The following is a 21613-nucleotide window of genomic DNA, read 5'->3' as shown; positions in this document are numbered from 1 at the left end:
TTCTTATTTCCCCCAAATCTTGTTAAAAATAAGTATTATAAAAAAAAAAAAAGTATTATCAAACTTACTTTTATGGTGACCTCAAATCCTGGTGGGCTGCCGTCTATGGGGTCGCACAGAGTCGGACACGACTGAGGTGACTTAGCAGAAGCAAATCTATTAGGAAAGTGAAATCTTTAATTTAAAAAACTGGACAGTTATTAATTATAAATTTTAAAATTGAGAAACTTCTTAAACTAGTCTTATTTCTCCTCTGAACTTAGGAGTTACTTTAAATTTGGTTTTTTAAATGAATACATGGTAAAACTGGCTTTGTTTTATTCTATAGTGCTGTGAATTTTTAACACACAGATTTGTGCAGCCATCTCCACAGTCAGGATACAGAGCACGTCTCTCCAAAAACCTTACTTTTGTGGTCCCTTTGTAGTTATTCTCCACTCCCTGAACAAATAACAACCTCTGATCTATTCTCTGTCAATATAGTTTGTATCTTTTGAGAATGTCACAGAAATTGAGTCATACAGTTTGTAATCTTTTGAAACTGGCTACTTTAACTCAGCATTAATAACTCAAATTCATCCAAGTTCCTGTATTTACCAATACATGATACAGAAAATTAATGAGAATAGTTGGTCTTTGAAAAGATCAAGAAAAATTGATGAACCTCTAGCAAGACTCATGAAGAAAAAAAGACACAAACTACCAATATCAGGAACGAAAGAGGAGATGTCACTACAGACCCCACAGAACAACTCTAGGTATGTAAATTTGACCAGTTCCTCAAAACCCACAAATTACCAAAGCTCACCCAATATGAAATACAAAATGTGAGTAGTTTTACAATTAAGGATACTAGATTTAAAACCTTCCTGAAAGAAAATCTTCTGCCCACTTGCTGCTATTTTTGATGCTGCCTGAACCCCTTTTCTTGCTCTTCAGGCCATAACTAGGAGCTTCTAAGTTTGTGCTGATGTCCAGGTATCTCTGAGTTCTGTCCAGGGGACACAGAAGAGAATATGTGATGATCTCAACACTGGTGTGCTGATCCTTTTAATTCTTGTCTTTGTTTCCAATCTTCCTGATACTGTTTACTTTCCAGAGACCTCAGATAGCTGCTGCACTGTATTCTGTCCAGGTTTTATAGCTGTGTCAATACAAGAAACAGGATGGGGTGTAATCAGTCCATACTTCCCAGAACTGAAATTTTAAAGTCAACTTTTAATCATTCCTTGTGTATTAGGTAAGAATTTAGATAGGCTTTATAATTTACTTGGGACACGTTGAAGGATTATCTTTCTCATTTCCCTTTTCTATCATTGTATCCATAGGTACAAATGTGGAGTGAGCTGGTGGTTATTTTTTTCTTTCTAAACTACTCAGATAATAGACTGCCTGTAAGCAAAGTATTAAATGAAGTGCTTATTTTGAATGTTTGGTTTTCAGAGTCCTTGCTTTCCATGCAGGAATGTACAAGAGTCCTTGTATTTCCATGCTATGTAATACACACTGACTCTTTTCACTTCAAACCTACTAGCTTTTAGCCTTGTCCCCATGACTATGGAATGTAGCCCAATGTGTATATATGTAGAGACACACATCAAGAGGACAAAAATTGTATGTCCTATAGGATCTATATAATCACACAAATTATACAAGCATGTAAAGGTTTTAAAAAGTTATTATGACTCAGAAGTATGGAAGTGAAGTGAAAGTTGCTCAGTCATGTCCAGCTCTTTGCGAACCTATAGACTAATAAAGTCCATGGAATTCTCCAGGCCAGAGAGGGTAGCCTTTCCCTTCTCCAGGCAGAAGTATGGAAATGGAACCTTATTTCCCCATGACTGAATTCCACTTGCTGTGTACCCCTATCTCCTCTGGAGAGTTTAACCTTGTTACTTCAGGGTAACTCAGGATCTGCCAGTTTAATATTTGATCTCTTTCAGCAAATTGCTTAGTGAATTCATAATTTAAATATGAAAATGCATACCCTATGTTGTCCTTCTCCACAAAACAGTATCACGTGGCACGAGAAGCAAACTTAGCATCCATCATGGCTGCAAGGGTGATGTCTCTCAAGCCCAGAATCCTCTGAGTCCTGCAGGACTCTTGTGTCTTATGTGATTTGGCCTCTGGTTGCTGGCACCACTCCCACTGCATCCTCTCTGGATGCAGTGGTGCCACTAGAGTATGTGCTGGCATGTGCTGCTGAGACCCCTGGCTCCTGCCATGGTCTTGACCTGCATGGCTATGGACTCTGCCCTCTGTGGTCCCCGCTGCATGTCTCTTTCACTGGTTGCATCTCAGCACATCCATACTTACCACTGGGACAAGCCGACATTGCTTAGCCTCTTCCATGCCGTGCTTCAGCCTCAGGGTTGAAACTTGGCACACTATCTAAGCCTCACTGCTTAAACACATCATGCTGCCATTTCCTTGGTGTGCTCCAAAGTTCCAAAGCATCACTTCCCCTAAACTCTGGGATTTCTTGGTCTTGCCCCTACCCTTCACTCTGTTAGCCAAGCCTAGGGTGCTGAGGGATCTGAATTCCTTCTCAGAGCTCCATAAAGCATCTTAACCTTGGTTATGTCCTCTCTGGATCTCTTCAGGTTCTCCACCTGCCTTTCTTCCCTACCCCTTTCCAACAACTAATATAGCTTTTAACATTCGATATAAGATTAACGTTCTAATACAGTAGCTTTTTTATATACAAGCAGTAACAGTTTCTCAAATGTAATAAAAAAGAAGTGCTATTATTTATAATAGCAATAACAAGTAAAAACATAAATTTCTTATAAATGTGTAAGATCTATATAAATGTATGAAATTTTACTGTGGAGTTACTGTAGATAAGAGAGCTCAATAAATGCAGACTTCTCATGTTTCAGGTTAATATTAATGAAATCAATTTGTCACATATTAATATGTACATTCAATAATTTTTCACATCACAATTTCAATCAGGTTCTCTATGGCATTTAACAAATTGATTCTAAGGCTCATTTGCAAAATAAAATGCTCAAAAGTACCCAATAAATATGCAAAAAAGAACAATGAACAATGATGGAGTGCTTGTTCTATTAGATAGCAAATCAAGGCCTATGAGCTATCGTATTTAAAAGAGGCCTCATGATAGACTCATATAGTAATTAAGATAGAGTTAGGAATAGGAAAAGAATCAGTAGAACAGAGGAAAACAGTCCCATTATGTTTGGAAATATAGGTTGTAAGAAAGATTATATTTCATATCAGAGATATAAAGATTCAAGGTATAATTTTAGGGTTGCGTGTTCACTTGGGGGAAAAAAAACTAAAGCCATCCTTCACATCATGCATGGGATTAATAACAAATGAATTCAAAAGCTAAATACATTTAATCATTTATAAGAAGTTTAGATAAAAATTTAGGAGTATTTTATTTTTTGGTAATACTTTATTTTTTGGCCTTGTTAGAGGATGTCGGACATGACTTAGCAACTACACAACAACAGAGGGTTATACAATAAGCAAGTGATTTGCTATTAATCTATTAAAATAGAGAAGGATAATTGAAAAAATTGTGATATTTCAATTGCTAAGCATCAAAGATTATGATAAAACTAACACTATTGAAGAGACTGTCCTTTTCCCATTGAGTATTTTCAAGTCCTTTGTCATAAACTAATTGGCTGTATATGAGTGGATTTATTTTATGGCTCTCTCTTCTGTTCCATTGATCCATGTGTCTGTTTTCATGCAAATACCATATGATTTTGATTATTATAGCTTTGCAATAGAGTTTAAAATCAGGGAGCATAATGCCTTCAACTTTGTTCTCCTGTCTCAAGATTTTTTGGGGGGTGGGTATTTGGGGTCTTTTGCGGCCCTATACAAATTTTAAAATTAAACATTTTCTGTTAAAAAATGCCATTGGAATTTTGATAGGAATCGCATTGGATCTCTAGATTGTTTTGGGTAGTATGGATATTTTAACAATATTAATTTTTCTAATCTATGAGCACAGAATATCTATTTATTTGTGTCACCTTCAACTTTTTTCCTTAATGTCATGTAGTTTTCAGTATACAAGTCTTTCACTTGCTTGATTAAATTTATTCCTAGGTGTTTTATTCTTTTGATACAACTATAAATGGGATTGTTTTCTTAATATCCATTTCCAGTAGTTTGTTATTAATTTATAGAATCACAACAGATTTTTCTGTATTGATTTTGTATCCTGCAACACAAATGAATTCATTCATTAGTTCTAATAGTTTTTTGGTGGAGTCTTCAGGGTTTTCTCTATATAATATCATGTCACCTGAATGTAATGACAGTTGTACTTCTTCCTTTCCAACTTGGATGCCTTTTATTATTTTGCTTGCCTAATTAGTGTTGTAGGACTTCTAATACTATGTCAAATAAAAGTTATAAGAGGGGGCATCCCTGTCTCATTCCTGATCTAGAAGGAAGAGCTTTCAGCATTTCACTGTTGAATATACTAGCTGTTGTTGCTGTTCAGTTGCTAAGTTGTGTCCAATTCTTTGCAAACCCATGGACTGCAGCACGCCAGGCTTCCTTGTCCCTCACTGTCTCCCAAAGTTTGCTCAAACTCATGTCCACTGAGTCAGTGAAGCCATCCAGCCATCTCATCCTGTCACCCCCTTATCCTCCTGCCCTCAATCTGTCCCAGCTTGAGTCTTTTCCAATGTGTCAGCTCTTCACATCAGGTGGCCAAAGTATTGGAGCTTTAGCATCAGTCCTTTCAATGAATATTCAGGGTTGATTTCCTTTAGGATTAACTGGTTTGATCTCCTTGCTGTCCAAGGGCCTCTCAAGAGTCTTCTCCAGCACCACATTTCGGAAGCAACCATTCTTTGGCGCTCAGTCTTCTTTATGGTCCAATTCACTCATCCATACATGACTACTGAAAAAACTACAGCTTTGACTATATAGACCTTTGTCAGCAAGTGATGTCTCTGCTTTTTAATATACTGCCTAGGTTTTTCATAGCTTTTCTTCCAAAGAGCAAGCATCTTTTATTATCCGTAGCTTGTCATAAATGGCCTTTATTGTGTTGAAGTATGTTCTCTTTATACATACTTTGTTGAGAGTTTTTTTAAAGATCATAAATGAATTTGAGTTTTCTACATCTATTCAGATGGTAATATGATTTTTATTCTTTATTTTGTTCATGTGGTGTATCACATCAGAAGTATTTTTTTTAATTATGGAGTCAAATAGGATTTCCTAAGGAAAACATCAAACCCAAAGTAACAAAGCAAATGCTAACAAATTTATACAAAATTTAAGTGTTTGTACTAGAATATTTGGTTTGTTTTCTCTACAGAGTAGATTCCCAGTAAATATTTATTGGATGAATGACTATAAAATGTATTAAAATACAAGCAAAATAATGGGAAGAACATTTGTCAAGTATATAAAAAGTAGTAATATGCAGACTATAAAAAGTCTACATATAAAAAGTTCTGATGCTACAAGCCCAAAGAAAAACTCAGTAGCAAAATGTGAAAAAAAACACGTAGAAGGAATAAAAATAAATGGGCAATAAACTTATAAACAGATGTTCAACATCGTTAGTAACAAGCAAAATACAAATTAAAACAAAATATTTTTATACTGCTATTCAGTCGCTTCAGTTGTATCTGACTCTTTGCCACCCTATGGACTATAGCCCACTGGACTCCTCTGTCCATGGGATTCTCCAGGCAAGAATACTGGAGTGGGTTTCCATGCCCTCCTCCAGGGGATCTTCCTGTCCTGGGGATCAAACCTGCATCTCTTATGTCTCCTACAGTGGAAGCCAGATTCCTTACCACTGAGTCACCAGGGAAGCCCTTATTTTCCCAGGAAAATTGTAAATATTGATAATAGCCAGTCGATGAGGATGAGGGTAACACTTCTGGTGGGAGTATATAAACTGGTAAAGCCATCTGGGAGGGAAATTTGGCTGTATCTTTCAAGATTAAAAATCCCTATGTCCTTGGTACAACAAGGTCATTTCTGTGAGTCTGTTGAAAGCAAAATGTATTCCAGCATGTGTATATATTATGCAAGGATGTCCATTGTGTCCATTAGGGTATTGCTTATAACACTGGGAACTGGAAGCAATAAAAAGCCTAGAAGTTTTGGCCAGGCTAAATAAATTATGTGGAGTGCATGTAGTCATTTAAAGAAAAAAACAGACATATTTTATTGACATCAAAATATTTATTAGATATATTGTACAGTTTAAAAAGCAAGTTAAATATCAAGTATAGAATGATCATAAATGAAAATATAAAGATCATTTATATGGAAATAAATACATATTATCTATATGACTATGTAAATGCACAGAAGACGGACTAGATAGATGTATACTGACTGTAGTTACCTCTGAGAAAGAGAATGAAGTAGACAGAGGTGAGGCCCTCATGTCTTACTACATATAGTTACATTTTACTCTGATATTTCAGTGAGAATATATTCATATATCACTTGATAATAAAAAGAGAACATAAACAAAAGGAGAGGAAGCTTTATGCAAAAGTCAAGAAAGGAGTAAAGATACGAAGAAAAGAATCAAAGTGCATTATGCATTAAGCATGTACTGCAGAAATAGAGACCTAGATGAAAGCCTGCTTAGTCTTCTAGACAGGCTCTCTGCTTAATCCTGGCTGGTGCCTAATTAGCCCAGGAGAAGAGTTAAAATTGTATTCTTGCTCTATAAACCAGGTACTATGCTGCCACCAAGCTCTGTGAAGGGATAAGGGCTCTTGGAAATGGCTTCTGCATGCATACCAGGGTGCAGAGAACCCCATCCTCTGAATAACACATGGATTTGGGTTCAGCCATAAGAACACTGTTGAGTCAAGTTGCTGGCTGATAGCTTTGGTGCTTCCTCCCCAAAGTTATGATTGCTTTTCATGGAAGCCTGAGATGGTTTGTACTTTGTATTTCTGGTAGTATTTATGACACTTTATGCTTGTGTATCATTCCTTAGTTTTCCAGTAGTCCTGGGGGCTAATATAATTTTGTTAATAGGGAGCTATTCTGCTGTAGCTCAGACAGAGGGTACCAGGAGCATTTCATGGTGTCTCAGGGGTAAAGAACCCACCTGCCAATGCAGGAGATGTGGGTTCGATCCCTGGATTGGGAAGATCCCCTGGAGGAAGGCATAGCAACCCACTCCAGTATTCTTGCCTTGGACATTCCATGGACAGAGGAGCCTGGGGGGCTACAGTCCTTGGGATTGCAAAGAGTTGGACATGACTGAGAAACTCTGCATGCACGCATACACCAGAAGCATAGATTTTGCTCTGGTGTCAGGAACAGGAGAACAGCCACAGGTCCATACCCAGTCATGGGACTCGTTTGGATGATAATTCTGTTCTTCCAATTATTCCCTTTGCTGAGTATATTAGTTCCTAAGGCTGCGAAAACAAAGTACCATACAACGGCTGGTTTAAAACAATAGAAATTGATTCTGCCACAGTTCTGAAGGCTAGAAGTCTGAGGTCAAGGTGTCAAAAGGGCCATGCTCCCTCTGAAGTCTCCTCTCACTCTTGAAGATCGCTGGCCAGCCTTGGCATTCGTTCTTCAGCTTGAGGCTGCCTCACCCCAGTGTCTGCCTCCACTTTCACACTGCCTTCTCCTTATGTTTCTCTGTGTCTGTATCTTAATCCCCCCCCCCATCTTTTGTAAAGGATATCAGTCATTGGATTTAGGGCACACCCTAACCCAGTATGGGGCTTCCCAGGTGGCACTAGTGGTAAGACGTAAGACTTGGGTTCAGTCCCTGGGCTGAGCAGATCCCCTGGAGAAGGGCACGCCAACCCTCTCCAGTATTCTTGCCTGGAGAATCCCATGGACAGAGGAGCCCGGTGGGCTACAGTCCGTAGCATCGCACAGAGCTGAAGCGACTTAGCAGGCATGCACACAGGCTAACCCAGAATGACCTCATCTTAATTAATTACATCTTCAAAGACCTATTTCCAAATGAGGTCACATTCAGGGATTTCAGGTTGATATGAAATTTGGGGATTACACTACCCAGCTCACCACACTGAGCACCCCAATTTAGATCTCCCACACCCTTTATCATTCTTATTTACTGTTTGGGTAACCTTAATGATTTTGTTTTGTGGCTCATTTCTTCTCCTTTGTGTATGTGTTATCCTTCATTGAACTTGATCATATGCTCTGACAGCAAAACTTCAAACATTTTACTTCTTCAAACACCCCTTGGGCTGTAGCCCCATCTCTAGATCTTTTGGGGCAACCTGGCCTGTTGTCCTCAGGCATATAGATATACTCATCTAATCCCTAGTATTTAGTTTGGAAGATTTCTTTACTTGGTCCATGGCTTACTACGAGCCTCTGCAAGTAGTAAGTTCATAATAAATGCTTGTTGTCTAGAACCAAACTGCTTCTTTTAGACATCAGGCAGAAGAATGTAAACTGCCATATTCTTTAAAGGCAAAGTAAAACACATCTGAACAAAAGCCATTGCATCAGTCAAGTGCGTAACACTAAGTCCCCAGCTGCTGTGGTTTAGTTTTGGCTGGTTTTGCCCTCTTCAGTTTTCTTTTCTCCAATGCTTCTTTCCAGCTTTAGGGGCAGGTTTTTTTTTATTCTTGTCATAGCTTAGTAGGTTTGGCCAACTGTCTTTCTTTCTCCCAGGCTTGACTATTTCATCTAAAATTTCTTTTTTTGATCCTTCTCTGAAAAAGTCCATTTATAGGCAGTTTGGGCCTATAAATAATTTCCACATTGTGTTCTTTCTTTATTTCACAACATGGATAGAAATAATGATAACAAAAGTAATGACAAAATACCTCAAATTTATAATGTACAGTTCTAATTGATTTGCACATTTGGTAAGCCATGGGTTTCTAATTTTTAACCTTATTCTTATAGTGTGGTTGGTGGTGATATGGATGTCACTTTGATTGAGTACAATGTTAGGCTTTGGGGAGGACCCAGCACTTCTTATGGGAGAGAGAGAATGTGGCAGGAGTGATGGAGAAAGTGGAGGAAAAGGAGCATCCTCCAGCGGAAGCCTTTATGTCACCAGGGAGATACTTTCAGGGCTTCCTTTTTCCTTCCGGAGTGCCCATGTTGTTTCATAATGGGTGATGTGATTCAAAACTACATGTGTTGGCAGCACAAAACTTGAAATGATAACTGTGATGGGCCAAGAGATTCCATACTTGGTATGTGAATCCTAGAGGTGGTTCAAATCTGGGTCAACTGGGTTAGGAAAGCTCTATTCATTTCTGTTTCCCTTTGGCAGGAAATACTTTATAATGCCTCATTTTTAGATGCATTTTTGTGGTAAGAAAAAACACCTCAGTACCAGGTTACATAAATAATTTTTAATTTTGCTGTTATAATGATAATTATTATTATTACTAGTTGATTTATACCAACCAACATTACTCCTGAGGGATCAGTGAGTTACACAACATCTGCAGCAAGCAGGCACCTGGATCTCCTGCCTTCAGTTTCATGTACTTTTACTAACTTTTTTTGGCTGAAATTCTCAGGTCACTACACCCTTGTCCCAGGCAGCAAAGTTCCTCTTTAGAAGAACTGCCAAATATCTCTTCATCTGGGCACCTATTTCATGAGTATTTCATCCCCACTCCTTCCTGAAAAATGACAGTCCCCCTCTCACCCTTTGAACCAAGATATATGACTTAGGTCAAGTTAAAGGAGTCTACCACATCCACATGGGTTTCTTCTTCAACTTCTAGGGTGATAGTAACTCCTCTGGGTTGAGAGTGAAGGTCTCAGGCAGTCTGCTGGGCACTCTACCGTATGAACTTGTGTCATCCTCATCATGGTCTCTGTTAACAGGACCCCTGGGCCAGACCCAACCTGCTATCTGGTTTTGTATGGCCATAGGCTGGGTGTAGGTTTCATATTTTTAAATGGTCAGAAGGAAAGAATGTTATTTTGTGACATGAAAAGTGTATTAAATTCAGATTTCAGTGTTTTATTAAAACACATCATGCCGTTTTTATCACGTCTGTGGTCGCTTCCACCCTTCAACAACTGATGGAAGTATTTGAGATAGCTGCCCTGATGCCCACAAAGTGAAAAATATTTACTCTCTTATCCTTTATAGAAAAATTTCACAGATCTTTACTTTAGGTGGTTGGTTGCGTTCTTATCCCCATTTTGCAGATGAGGAAATGAAAGTTGAGAGTTTTAAGTTTATAGCAATTTGTTCAAATGGTGAACTTGAGATTAGGCATGTTGAATATCAAAGTCCCTGATGGAGCTTCTCCTGTACAGCATAGGCGGTCAGAGAATTCCAAGGACACGTATTTGTGAGGCAGCTGCTCAGCACTCCAGTGTCCCCTAAAAGAGTGCTTAGAGGGTGACTTCATTTTCCCCATGCACGTGTGGGTGTGTGGATATGCCTGTACCTGTGTGTGTGTGTGTGTGTGTGTGTGTGTGATTGAAACATAAGAGAGAGCTATAACAGGAGGAAGATGAGTCGAAGAAACGTTGTTTTTAATCTCTGCTTTGGAAGTAGAGGAGGTGCAATACCAGAAACATCTTGGAGGCTGCTGCTTGTCATTTCAGTCAAAGAGGGATGGAGGGATTATCTGTGCCGTTGATGATGATAGTTAACAGTTGTCGCTTAATGGTAATAATCATTTCCAACTAGAAGAGAGCAGTTGTTAAGAGAGCAGTTCTCTGTGGCTGGTTCATTTTATCATACCGCAAGAGAGTTACAGTTCATTATGAGTAATGCTTTGCCCTTTTGGCGTGCAACGTCTTTTTCCACATGCACAGAAAGAGCGTGTGCTCCCGAGCTATTTCATCACCGAACGTGGCTCATCAGGGTCCATTTGCACTGCTGCCCAATGGAGAGGTGGGGGGTGGCCCTCAGCTCTCAAGCTAAAGCCCGTGAAAGGACCTGGGAGGGACTTTTGGTTAGAAATAAAAAGGTGTCAGTTGTGCTGAACAGGCCAAGGACCCCTGATGCCTGCTTGAGGTCCTTTGGAAAGTAAGCCTCTTTCTTACTTGCAGTGCTAGGAGTCCTTTCTGCAACACCAAACCCTTTGCAGTGGTTTTTCCAGAGTCTGAAAGTCTGAAAAATTGATCACACTTTTTTTTTTTAATTTTATTTTATTTTTAAACTTTACAATATTGTATTGGTTTTGCCAAATATCGAAATGAATCCGCCACAGGTATACATGTGTTCCCCATCCTGAACCCTCCTCTGGGTCGTCCCAGTGTACCAGCCCCAAGCATCCAGTATCGGATCACACTTCTTTTATCAAGAGTCCCAGAGGGAGGCATGAGAGATATATTCTAGGTATAAGTACTGTCCTGACAAATGCCTGCTGGAGCCATGGGCGCTATGCTTATCTGCTGTTGAAAGGAGTTGGCGGTGCGGGGAGGGTGGGGGGTGGGGGGGGTACTAGTTCATAGCTGTCAACCAGAATGTGCATGAGAAGGATCACGAGTTTATATGGATGTTCCCAAAGTTATGTTTTTCTATTGTTCTTTGTAATGATTGGAGGAAGACCACTGTATTTTAAGAAAAATTGCTGAGGGATGTTTGACCAGCCAAAAAAAAAGTTTCACCTATTTGTTTTTACAAGATTTGAGGATGGTTACTGGTTAAAAATCCCTGGAGATGGGAATGGCAGCCCACTCCAATATTCTTGCCTGGAGAATCCCATGGACAGAGGAGTCTGGCAGGCTATACTCCATAGGGTCACACAGAGTCGAACATGACTGAAGCGACTTAATGTGTTTGCATGCTGATTAAAAATAGAAAGTCTTTTTTTTTTTTAATTTCCATTTTCACTGAGGAGGCTGCTCACCTAATCGTTTCTTATCCCTATCCCCATTTCTGGGCAAGATCTCAAAGTGGAGATGAGGAAGTCTGTCTCTGCTTTATAAACGGCTGTTCCTCTCCCCGTGTTCTCACTGTTAACAAACCACCCAAATGACAATACCCTGGGATCTGCTGATGCAAAAAAGGGGGCCCTGAGCTTCCCTGCGGTAGCACTTGGCTTCCCCAGCCTTTATCTGGCAGATAACAAAGGGCTGTGCCAGAGGAGCCCTGCTGTTCTTGGGGCAATTACTTGCTCCTGGCATTTTAAAGTGGATTTTTACATTTTTCCCTACTCTGCTCCTCAGTGATGTTCTCATTTTTAGCACTTACATGGCTGAGCAAATGCTTTTCAGCTGTTGACTTAAGTGCAATTCCGTCTTCTCCTCTTCCCTCCCATATCCAGCCTTCCTTTCCCTTCTGTTCTTCTGTTAGGAGTGCTTACCTAAATGTGAACTTCTGTTTTTTGGGATGTTGTGCCATGTGTGTGTAGTACCAAGAACCCGTTGGATCTGTCCAAACACCTCTGGGGAGGCTGACATGCCCCCTGGTGTTGTTCCCTCTTCCAAAGCAGGAAACAGAGATGTTAAGTGTCTTGCTTAAGATCACTGAAGTCTCTCTTGAGGTTTGAGCGCTCCTGGTGGGCTTGGGTTTCCCGTCATCCTGTGTGCTTCTATCACTGATGCCAGAGCCTTAGTACCACAGTAGAAGTGAACGAGGGTGTTGTCCCCTGCGGGGTGCCCCATCTAGTAAAGCCACATAGTGGCTCTTCATGATGACACTGTCAGAGAAGGGCCCTGAGCAGAGCGTAGGTGTTACTGCCTGCATGTTACCTCTGTGTTGGGTATTTCTTGCTCTATAGATAGCTCCTTCATCAGACATTTCCAATTCCACTTCTGAACCAAATGTTTGGACAGATAAGTGTCATCTTTTGCCCTATTCCTCTTTCTCTGTAGCTTAAGAATAAGGCATGGAAGCTGGAATAGCAGAGAGACTGAGCTGCTAGACGAAGGGAGTGGGCTTATCTCCACAAGAGGATTTTGACCTTAGACTAGTCCCAGGGAGCACATGCCAGCTGTCAGCTGGAGCCTGGAAAAGCTCCTTTTCCAGCATTTATGCAACTGGTGGGGTATCTGCCAGTGCTCCAAAGCTGAGCTTTTGACCCTAAACCACTGCCAACACATTTGGGTTTAATGCTTTAAAATTTTACATAAATGTATTTCTCCCCTTGTTTAATTTTCTAGAAGGTAATAAAGAGAATTGCACTTAGGTTGGTGGATTTGCTTGTGTGGAGATGAGAAAAGGTAACAGGGATGGGATTCTTTATTCTTCTCCATAGCAGTTATGAGCTTCAAATGTCCTACATATTTCATTTATTTATTTTCATTTTATATCTGTTTATCCCACTAGAATGTGTCTTCCATGAAGATAGAATTTTTTGTTTGTCTCTAAACCTGTGCCTGATACCTAGGAGGTACTCAAATTTTTTGTTGATTTTAATTAATCCCCCCACTAGAAGTAGCTATTGTAACCAACTCTAGAGTCCCTGAATCTGTTCCAGCTGTTGAAGGGCAGAGATTGATTTGTAGGACCTGAGATTTTTCAAAATAGAAATCCTGGAAATTGCTGTAGTGACTCAGACTGTGGACCTTCTAGACCAGTGTTCTAGCGGGATGAATGTGATAGCAGCACTTGGCTGTTTGCCTTAACATCTGCCTCAGAGGTCGGGCACCATCATTCATTAATTCATCTAGACAGGGAGAGAACTAATCCTTTATCAATAAGCAACTCTGAGGCTGGAAAGCTGAATAAGACATAAGGGTCCAAACCCTCATAAATCTTGTCATCAACATTTTAGGGGGAAATTATTTATCTTTTCAGCTTCTTCCAGCCCTGCGAAGGAGCATTCCTTAGCTTTACTTCTTGCTCTATAATATAATTTTGCATCCACAGCCTTCAGTGTGTTCTTTAAGGAGAAGCCTGCTACTACCTGTGGTTCATTATGTCAAGATCACGCACTCTTTTAACCTATAGGAAATTTTTTTTCTTTTGTTGGCCACACAGGGCCAGCGATGCTGGATCAATATGAGACCACAGTAGGGGTATATATGATGGTAGAAGAAAACGGGTAGAAAATTTCAGACTTGAAAAGTGCTGCCTCTAGGCTTCCCTGGTGGTTTAATGGTAAAGAATCCACCTGCCAATGCAAGAGACACAGGTTCTATCCCTGATCTGGGAAGATCCCGTATGCTATAAAGCAACTAAGCCTGTGCATCGAAACTATTGAGCCTGTGCTCTAGAGCCCAGGAGTGGCAACGACTAAAGCCTAAGCACCCTAGAGCCTGCACTCTGCAACAAGAGAAGCCTCTGCAATGAGAAGCTAGCACCACAACTAGAGAGCAGCCCCTGCTCTCCATAACTAGAGAAAAGCCTGAAGACCCAACCCGGTCAAAAATTAAATAAATAAAATTATTAAAAAACAAGAAAAATTCCACCTCCTGATTTTTCTGCTAGCTGCTTGGCATCCCTTCTCTGATAAGGGGTCTAGTGGTGAGCCTACCACTGGAACCTTGTATGAATTTCTTCCATGATCACATCCCAGAAAATGGAGGGGGAGATGGCAGGAGCTTAGTGACTTTTTCTATCTGACTTAGCAGCAACATATATGAAAAGAATTACAGCTGTTGGTCTGCTGTAAACTCAGAGTGAATCAGCACTGAGAGGAGGCTGTTGATAGGGAGCAACAGTTATGTTCAAAGTGAAGCCTGTGATGGTCCCCTCACCTGAGCAGCTCTGGCAACTGCTGGGGCTCCAGGCTGGAGGAAGCACAGAGGGGGCAGGAATATATCCAGGGTGAGGGCACTCAAAAGTCCCATGTGAGGAGCAGTTACAAGAACTGGGGATATTTATTTTATTTGTATTAATTTTTTGGCAGTGTGAGCTTTTTATTGCAGTGTGCCAGCTCCTCTAGCTGTGGCATGTGGGCACAGTAGTTGTGGTTGGTGGGCTCTCTAGTTGTGGTGTGCACGCTTAGTTGCCCCACAGCATGTGGGAATCTTGGTTCCCTGACCAGGGATAGAACTCACATCCCTTGCATTGGAAAGCAAATTCTTAACCCCTGGACCACCAGGCAAATCCCTCAGGATGCTTATTTTAGAAAAGGCTCAGAAGGACCTTGAGCTGTGTCTTCAAATAATGGAAGGGCTCTCCATGTGGAAGAAGCATTAGATCATTCTGAAGCCTCAGGTCTTGGAACAAGGATGGCTGAAAGGCTTGCCTACAGTCATGGAATTCAAAGATGGCTGCCTGGGGACTGCCTCTGAGCCTCACTGCGTGGTCCCTTAGGAGGAGTGCAAATCCCTGTTTGTATCCAATGAGCTCAGATACCTATTGAAGCCAGCCTAGGGCATGGCAAGGAAATACACTGACCAGGTAGAAGAGAAAATGGCAGCTGTCATTTGGGTCTACCTTCTGTGAGCCTCCTTTTCTCTATTTGCCTTCAGTCAGCTGATTTTATTCCCCCAAATTCAAATATTGGGAATCTATATTAAAATATATATATTTAATAATATATGAAATAGTTAATGATATATGGAATAAAAACACTTGCATTTAATGATATAACTCACTATTATATATATCAATAATATACATGGTATACATTATAGAATGCATGTATTGTAATGTTGGAACAACCTGAATAATTAAAAAAGAATAGAGGAGTAAATTCTAGTGTATCATATGAACTATTATGCAGTTGTTATAGACAGTGAGTTAGATCTGTACCTAATGTCCTAGATGGATGGGCAAGATAGTTGAATGAAATAAGAGAAACATATGTAGTATGATCTCATTTTGTGAGAATAAATTTAAAAATTACTTATGTGTGTAATCATGTGTAAGGATGGCAAAAGTGGAGAAGCATAGAGAGGAAGTGGTGGTTAACAGTGGTTGGAGAATCTGGGGTGGGGTGGGGAGCTGGAGGACAGAAAGGGCAGGAATGGAGACAAAAGTGAAGGAAAGTGAAAGGGGAAGGCTCATCTGTCTGTCTATCAGTATCCATCTATCTGTCTTTCATCTCTCTATCATCTGTCTGTCTAGCTTCATTGGTTGTGCTTAAACATGTATTAATTTTGAGGACTTTAATAAAAGGAGGAAGAAAGAAAAGAGAAAAAGCCTTTTTTTTTAATGCTGCTTTCTTTTTTGTTCTGTTGCTTGTATAACAACTGTCTCAATCTTTCTATTAAGGACACATTTTATCATTAAAACACTATTAGTTTTCATTTTTTAGAGATGATATAAACAATTGAAAAAAACCTGGGGAATGTGTGAAGATAAAATATTTTGAATCAAAACTGAGTTTCTAGATATTGTAAAAGATGAATGACTTAAGAATCCATTTGTGTTTTTCTTCATTTTTTGCTGTATAAGAGGTGTACATTTTCCCCTCGTGCTCCAGAAAAATGCTCCCTTTCTTAAATGTAGGGAACACACGGTCAGTTAAGAAACAGTTAAGTCAAACAACTCAGTTAAGAAATTTGCTAGTTTCTGGTGGAGAAGTGGAGCATTGAGTAAAGGGTTCTGACACCTGTGTGTGCGCGTCTGTATTTTTAATCAGTTTTTCTTTGCTGAGATATCCAGCAAGATGCTGCTATGTTTTCCTGGGAATTGGATGCTTTCTTTCAAACTGTTTTAAATAATTATTTTCCAGATTAAATTATCCTCATTATACATTCATTTTTGATGCTGATAGTCCTTTCTACATAAAGAATTTGTCTACATACAGAATAGTCCCAGACGTTATAGAATTGACTGGTGATTTAACCCCTGCTTATTATGAAAGAAGATTTGAGACAGAAGAGAGTGCTATTTCATAGTCACATTTGGATGTAGACTCAGAGATGATCTCAAGCACCATAATGATTCAGAGACAAATAATAATGTCAGGTCCATAGAAATAATACTACTACTCATCATACTTCTTTGATTTTAAGATGCTCATTTTGTATATGAACTGAAATCTGAATGTATCTTTCTATACTTGTGTGCATTTATTAGGTTAATATTGCAAGTCAACAGTGGTCTTATAATTAAAGGTATCAGAAATCCTATAGAATCCCCTTGGGAGCTTATTGAGTTCTGGATGTTTTAATGCAATTAGTACATTCCAGAATCAACAAACCTCAACCAGAATTTCAGTCTACATATAGCCATCTTGATTCAGACAAAGCAAGAAGTTATAAAAGTGTTTCTTTTCGTTCAAGCAACTGCCTCATTGATAGATAACACTAAAATAATACTAAAATTATACAGAGTAGAATCTGTACATGGCAGACTGCATTTTAAGAATCTTGATTTTAGTTCACAGGCACTATCACTTTGGGAAAACTAGTCATGTCTGGTGACATTTTTCCATCTCACAGGCTAAAAAAATATTTCACTAGGCCAAAATCCTGAGTGGTACTTAGGAACAGTGTATGTGTCAGAAGAGAGTGGAAAGAATTGGAAGAGAAAATGTTATTTGAAGCTGTGGCCTGGAGAGAAGGAAGGAGCCGTGACATGGAAAGCTGTACTGACCGACTAGGTTGCCTGTATCCTAGTTTGCTTTAGGTGTCTTGTCAAGCATTTCCATTGAGTTTTGTGGTCACTGTTGCTTTGTTTCTTCTTTCAGAAAATCCTCCTTCCACTCCCCCCAGGCTAGAGTAGGGAAGGCTGCATGGCTGACTCGCCTGTGTGTGTTTGAGTTCATGGTCTTTTGCTGCTTTTCTCATGCTTTTTCTTTATGATGTTTCAGCTCATCCACCATACACCATGTGCTTTAGAGTGAAATTCTACCCACATGAACCCTTGAAGATTAAAGAAGAGCTCACCAGGTATTTTGTTTGTTTGTTTGTGTGTTTAACGTGCCCCTTGAGCCAATGCCAGGGCCGCTGAGTCTTCCTCCTAGAGCAGAGCATCTCCACCAAGCAGGCGCCTCAGCTCAGTATTTGGCTTGGCATTGTTTCTCTTGCACTTAATTGTCTTGGGATTTTTCAAACCGTTGTCATTAGGAGTGTAATTAACTGTGCAAAAAAGCAGTGGGGATAAGGAGGAGCTGCTCCCTGAAAACATCTGACAGTGGGTTGCTAAAAATAAACAGAAGATGACTGTCTTTAGGATATGGGCAAATTCATAGCTAGTGCAGCCCCTGGGACTTATCCTGGGGATCTAAGATTTTCTGGAAGGGAAAAGATCCCTTGACAGAATGGAATGTTTGTCATCCCACATTCCACTTGCTAAACCAACCGTGGAGCCAGCTACCCTCTCCTTGTAGAGTGTTCTCAGCCCAGCTATTTGCATTTTCTAGTTCTTGGGCCTCCCCCCACTTCTTGTCTCCTTCTGCCACGGCCACGCGCAAATAGTGTACTTTCTGGAGGTTCCACAAGCAGCCTTGGCAGTGCCACTGAGCAGGGTCCCAGGAGGGCCTACTCGGTGGATAAAGAAGAGCCCATGCTCTTAGTGCTTAGTTCTTAATGAGGCTTTGATTTGATGCTTAGTTCTTAATGAGGCTTTAATTTGATGACTGCAAAAAGTCTTTGCATCTAGTCTTCTCTTAGAATAATCTGTGTGGGTCCAAGCGCAGAAGAAAAGCAAAGGCAGTTGGCCCTGATCATTGTGTGCAGAGGCACATGTAGGGTTCTTGGGGGTTGTACCATCTTATTATCCATGAGGGGCCAGTCAGGCTCTACCATAGTGGCAAAGGGTGACATTGGAAGGGAGCCTTTCTCTATTAGTAATTTGTGCACAGCCATTGGCGGAGGTTTGTGCTTAGGGGTGGGGCAGGGTATGCAGGGGAAAGGAGATGATGGACATTGTAAGTGGTGGTTGGCATTTTGCAATCTGGCCTGCCTTTTTTTAAAAATTAAGATAAAATTCACGTAACAAATTATTTTTTGTTGTTTCAAAGTGTACAATTCAGTGCCATTAAGCACATTCAACATGTTGGGCAACCATCACCATTATCTAGTTCCAGAGCATGTCTTCATCCCCCTGACCCCCAGAAAGCTCATACCCATGAGCAGTTACTACTCACTCTCTCATCCCCCTGGCACAGGAAACCACTCATCTGCTTTCTGTCTCTATGGGTTTACCTGTTTTGGACATTTCATGCAAATATAATCAAATTGTATGTGGCTTCAGCCTGCTTTTGGCTTGAAAAATTTAATCATTTATTTGTTAAGTTCTTCCTCAGTTCTGCTATCTGCAAGGGCTGTATGAGCTACTTAAATCAATAGAGAGAGAGAGACATATTTGGAGATATTTGTCCTCCCCTCTGGGTGCTAACAGTGTAATTAGGAAGATCAAATCAAATACTCATGCCAGGCATTATTTCATCAGGGGGCCAAAATGGCTCACTTTTGTCACTTGTTTTCTTTAAAATCTTTTCTGGAGGATAAAAACTGAATATGTGTCACAATATAAATTAAGGATGTGTTTTTTGTTGTTGATGTTGAGAAAAGCCCCTTTTGAAAGTAAAAGGGTACTAAGTTTTAGTTACTAACTCCAGTTAAATCCCTCTCAGTTAAATTTGCTAGCATTTTCCTACTTTTGTCTGAATAGCTAAGGTATTAATAGTGGAACATTTTTATGTCTCTGATGGAAATTAAGATAATACTGTGTCCTTGCACAGGCAGAAATGGGCTTTTCTGAGTTAACACTGTCCTTAGAATTTGAAAGGAATCTGCAAACTATGGAATGACTCAGATACTTATGTTTAAACCCTATCTCGAAAGAGTTTAGTTTTTCTTGTTTGATAAGTTATTTTATCATAAGTTAATCTAAAATTTAAGAAGAAGTTAATAAATGAGAAGCTAAGATCACATTTATGACCAGGCTTAGGTGTAAATAAACACTGAGAAAGAAAAGCAGTTTTACAAGAGCAAAACAACAAGAATACTCAGCAAGAAGGACATTTGAAATCATTTTTTAACCTTTTTATCTCTCCATTTACACAGTCACCTTACAATCTTTTAGATTTCTAGGGCTTTAGGTAAATGCTATATACAATTGAGTGTAATAAAAGCATATTGCCTTAAAATGTTTTGGTAAGAACCATCTTTAAATTCATACTAGATGGAGAAGTGTATCATCAATGGTAACATAATAATGTGTGACCCCGATCCTCTTGTGTTTTCATTGCTTAATTTTTTCATGCAGGGAGGGGTGAGACTAAATGTAAATGCATTATTATTTTTGTTTTTTGGTGACTGTTACATTAAAAAATGAGTATCTGAACCTGAAGCCATTTGCAAGGCTCAGTGGATTATGTGGAACCCATAATAATCCATGATTATTTCTAGAGTTTGCTAATTTGAGTAAGGACCCAATCTCAGCTGTTGTGAAAGCTGATTTTCTTTTTCAGGAAGCTTTCATCAGACTCAATATTTGAGTTATGGGATCAGAACCCAAACCTCTCATTTATGAGTGAATATTTATTTGAAACCATTTTCCACTGCTAAACTCAGCAAAACGTGGAATGGAATGCTTTTTGTTTAATGCATACATACAGCATGTAGCAAAGAAACTTGATGGCATTCAGCCTGGTGGTTTAAAATCTTTAAGAAAGATTTCATCATCTTAAGTATTTGTACAACCCTGGTATTCTAAATAGTCAAGGGCCTTGGTCCTCAAAGTCAGGTCACTGGATTAACAGCAACAGTGTCACCTGGGAACTTGGTCTCTGCCCCAGGCCTGGGATGGGGTCCTGCAATCTGTATTTTCATAAGCACTCCAGGTAATCGTTGGAGAAGGAAATGGAAACCCAGTCCAGTGTTCTTGCATGGAGAATCCCATGGACAGAGGAGCTTGGCAAGCTATGGTCCACAGGGTCTCAGAGAGTCAGACACAACTGAAGTGACTTTGCAGGTAATTGTAAAGCAGGTTAAAATTTAAGAACGGCTGTGCTGTGCTGTGCTTAGTGACTCAGTCGTGTCCAACTCTTTGCAACCCCATGGACTACAGCCCACCAGGCTCCTCTGTCCATGGGGATTCTCTAGGCAAGAATACTGGAGTGGGTTGCCATGCCCTCCTGCAAGAACCACCACTCCAAGGCAATTGGATTTTCAAAAGCATTAGTTCCCTCAGGTAGACATTAGAGCATACAGGTCAGGGGGTTGGTATGTTCCCAGGGTTGCGTCACCATCACTGTGATCCCCTTCCAGAACATTGTTATCACCCCAGCAGCAAACCGAGTACTCAAGCCGTCCTTCCCGTTCTCCCCTCCCCTCAGCCCCTGGCAGTTATGAAGCTACATTTCTGTCTCTGTAGATTGGTCTATTGTGAAAATTTTATACAAATGGAATCATACAATATGTGGTCCATACACCTTTTATGTCTGACTTTTCACTTAGCTTAATGTTTTCAACTTTCATCCCTGTTGTAGCAGGAATCAGTAGGTACTTCCTTCCTTTTATGAGTCAATAATATTCCATTATATGGATATACCACTTTTCTTTATCCTTTCATAAGTTGATGGGCATTCGGCTTTGCTATGATGAAGAATGCGGCTATGAAAACTCATGTACACGTTTTGGTGAGGAACAAGATTCTGATTTAATTAGGTCTGGGTAGGATCCATGTTGGTATTGTCTAAAAGCTCCCCCATGTAATTCTGATGTGCAGTCAGGATGAGAACCTCTGTTTAGAACCTTTTTACTCAAGTGTGGTCCATACGCCTGCATCTCAGCATCACCAGGGAGCTTGTTGAAAATATAGACTCTTGGGCCTCACCCAGAC

At 40.0% G+C, this 21613-nt stretch overlaps 1 protein-coding gene across 21 annotated transcripts in view; it reads left to right on the top strand.

Moving 5' to 3' along the window:
* The window catches only part of FRMD3 (FERM domain containing 3), a 396931-nt gene that overhangs the window by 247903 nt on the left and 127415 nt on the right, over nucleotides 1-21613 (top strand). For all 21 annotated transcript variants that reach the window (XM_055578891.1, XM_055578904.1, XM_055578895.1 and 18 more), the window contains one exon: nucleotides 17634-17712. In XM_055578891.1, coding sequence (XP_055434866.1) covers nucleotides 17634-17712 — 79 coding nt within the window. The remainder of the gene's footprint in view (nucleotides 1-17633; nucleotides 17713-21613) is intronic.

This window comes from Bubalus kerabau, chromosome 4, assembly GCF_029407905.1.
Source record: "Bubalus kerabau isolate K-KA32 ecotype Philippines breed swamp buffalo chromosome 4, PCC_UOA_SB_1v2, whole genome shotgun sequence".
In the NCBI taxonomy this organism is placed as follows: domain Eukaryota; kingdom Metazoa; phylum Chordata; class Mammalia; order Artiodactyla; family Bovidae; genus Bubalus; species Bubalus kerabau.
This window is presented reverse-complemented; position numbering and strand designations above follow the sequence as displayed.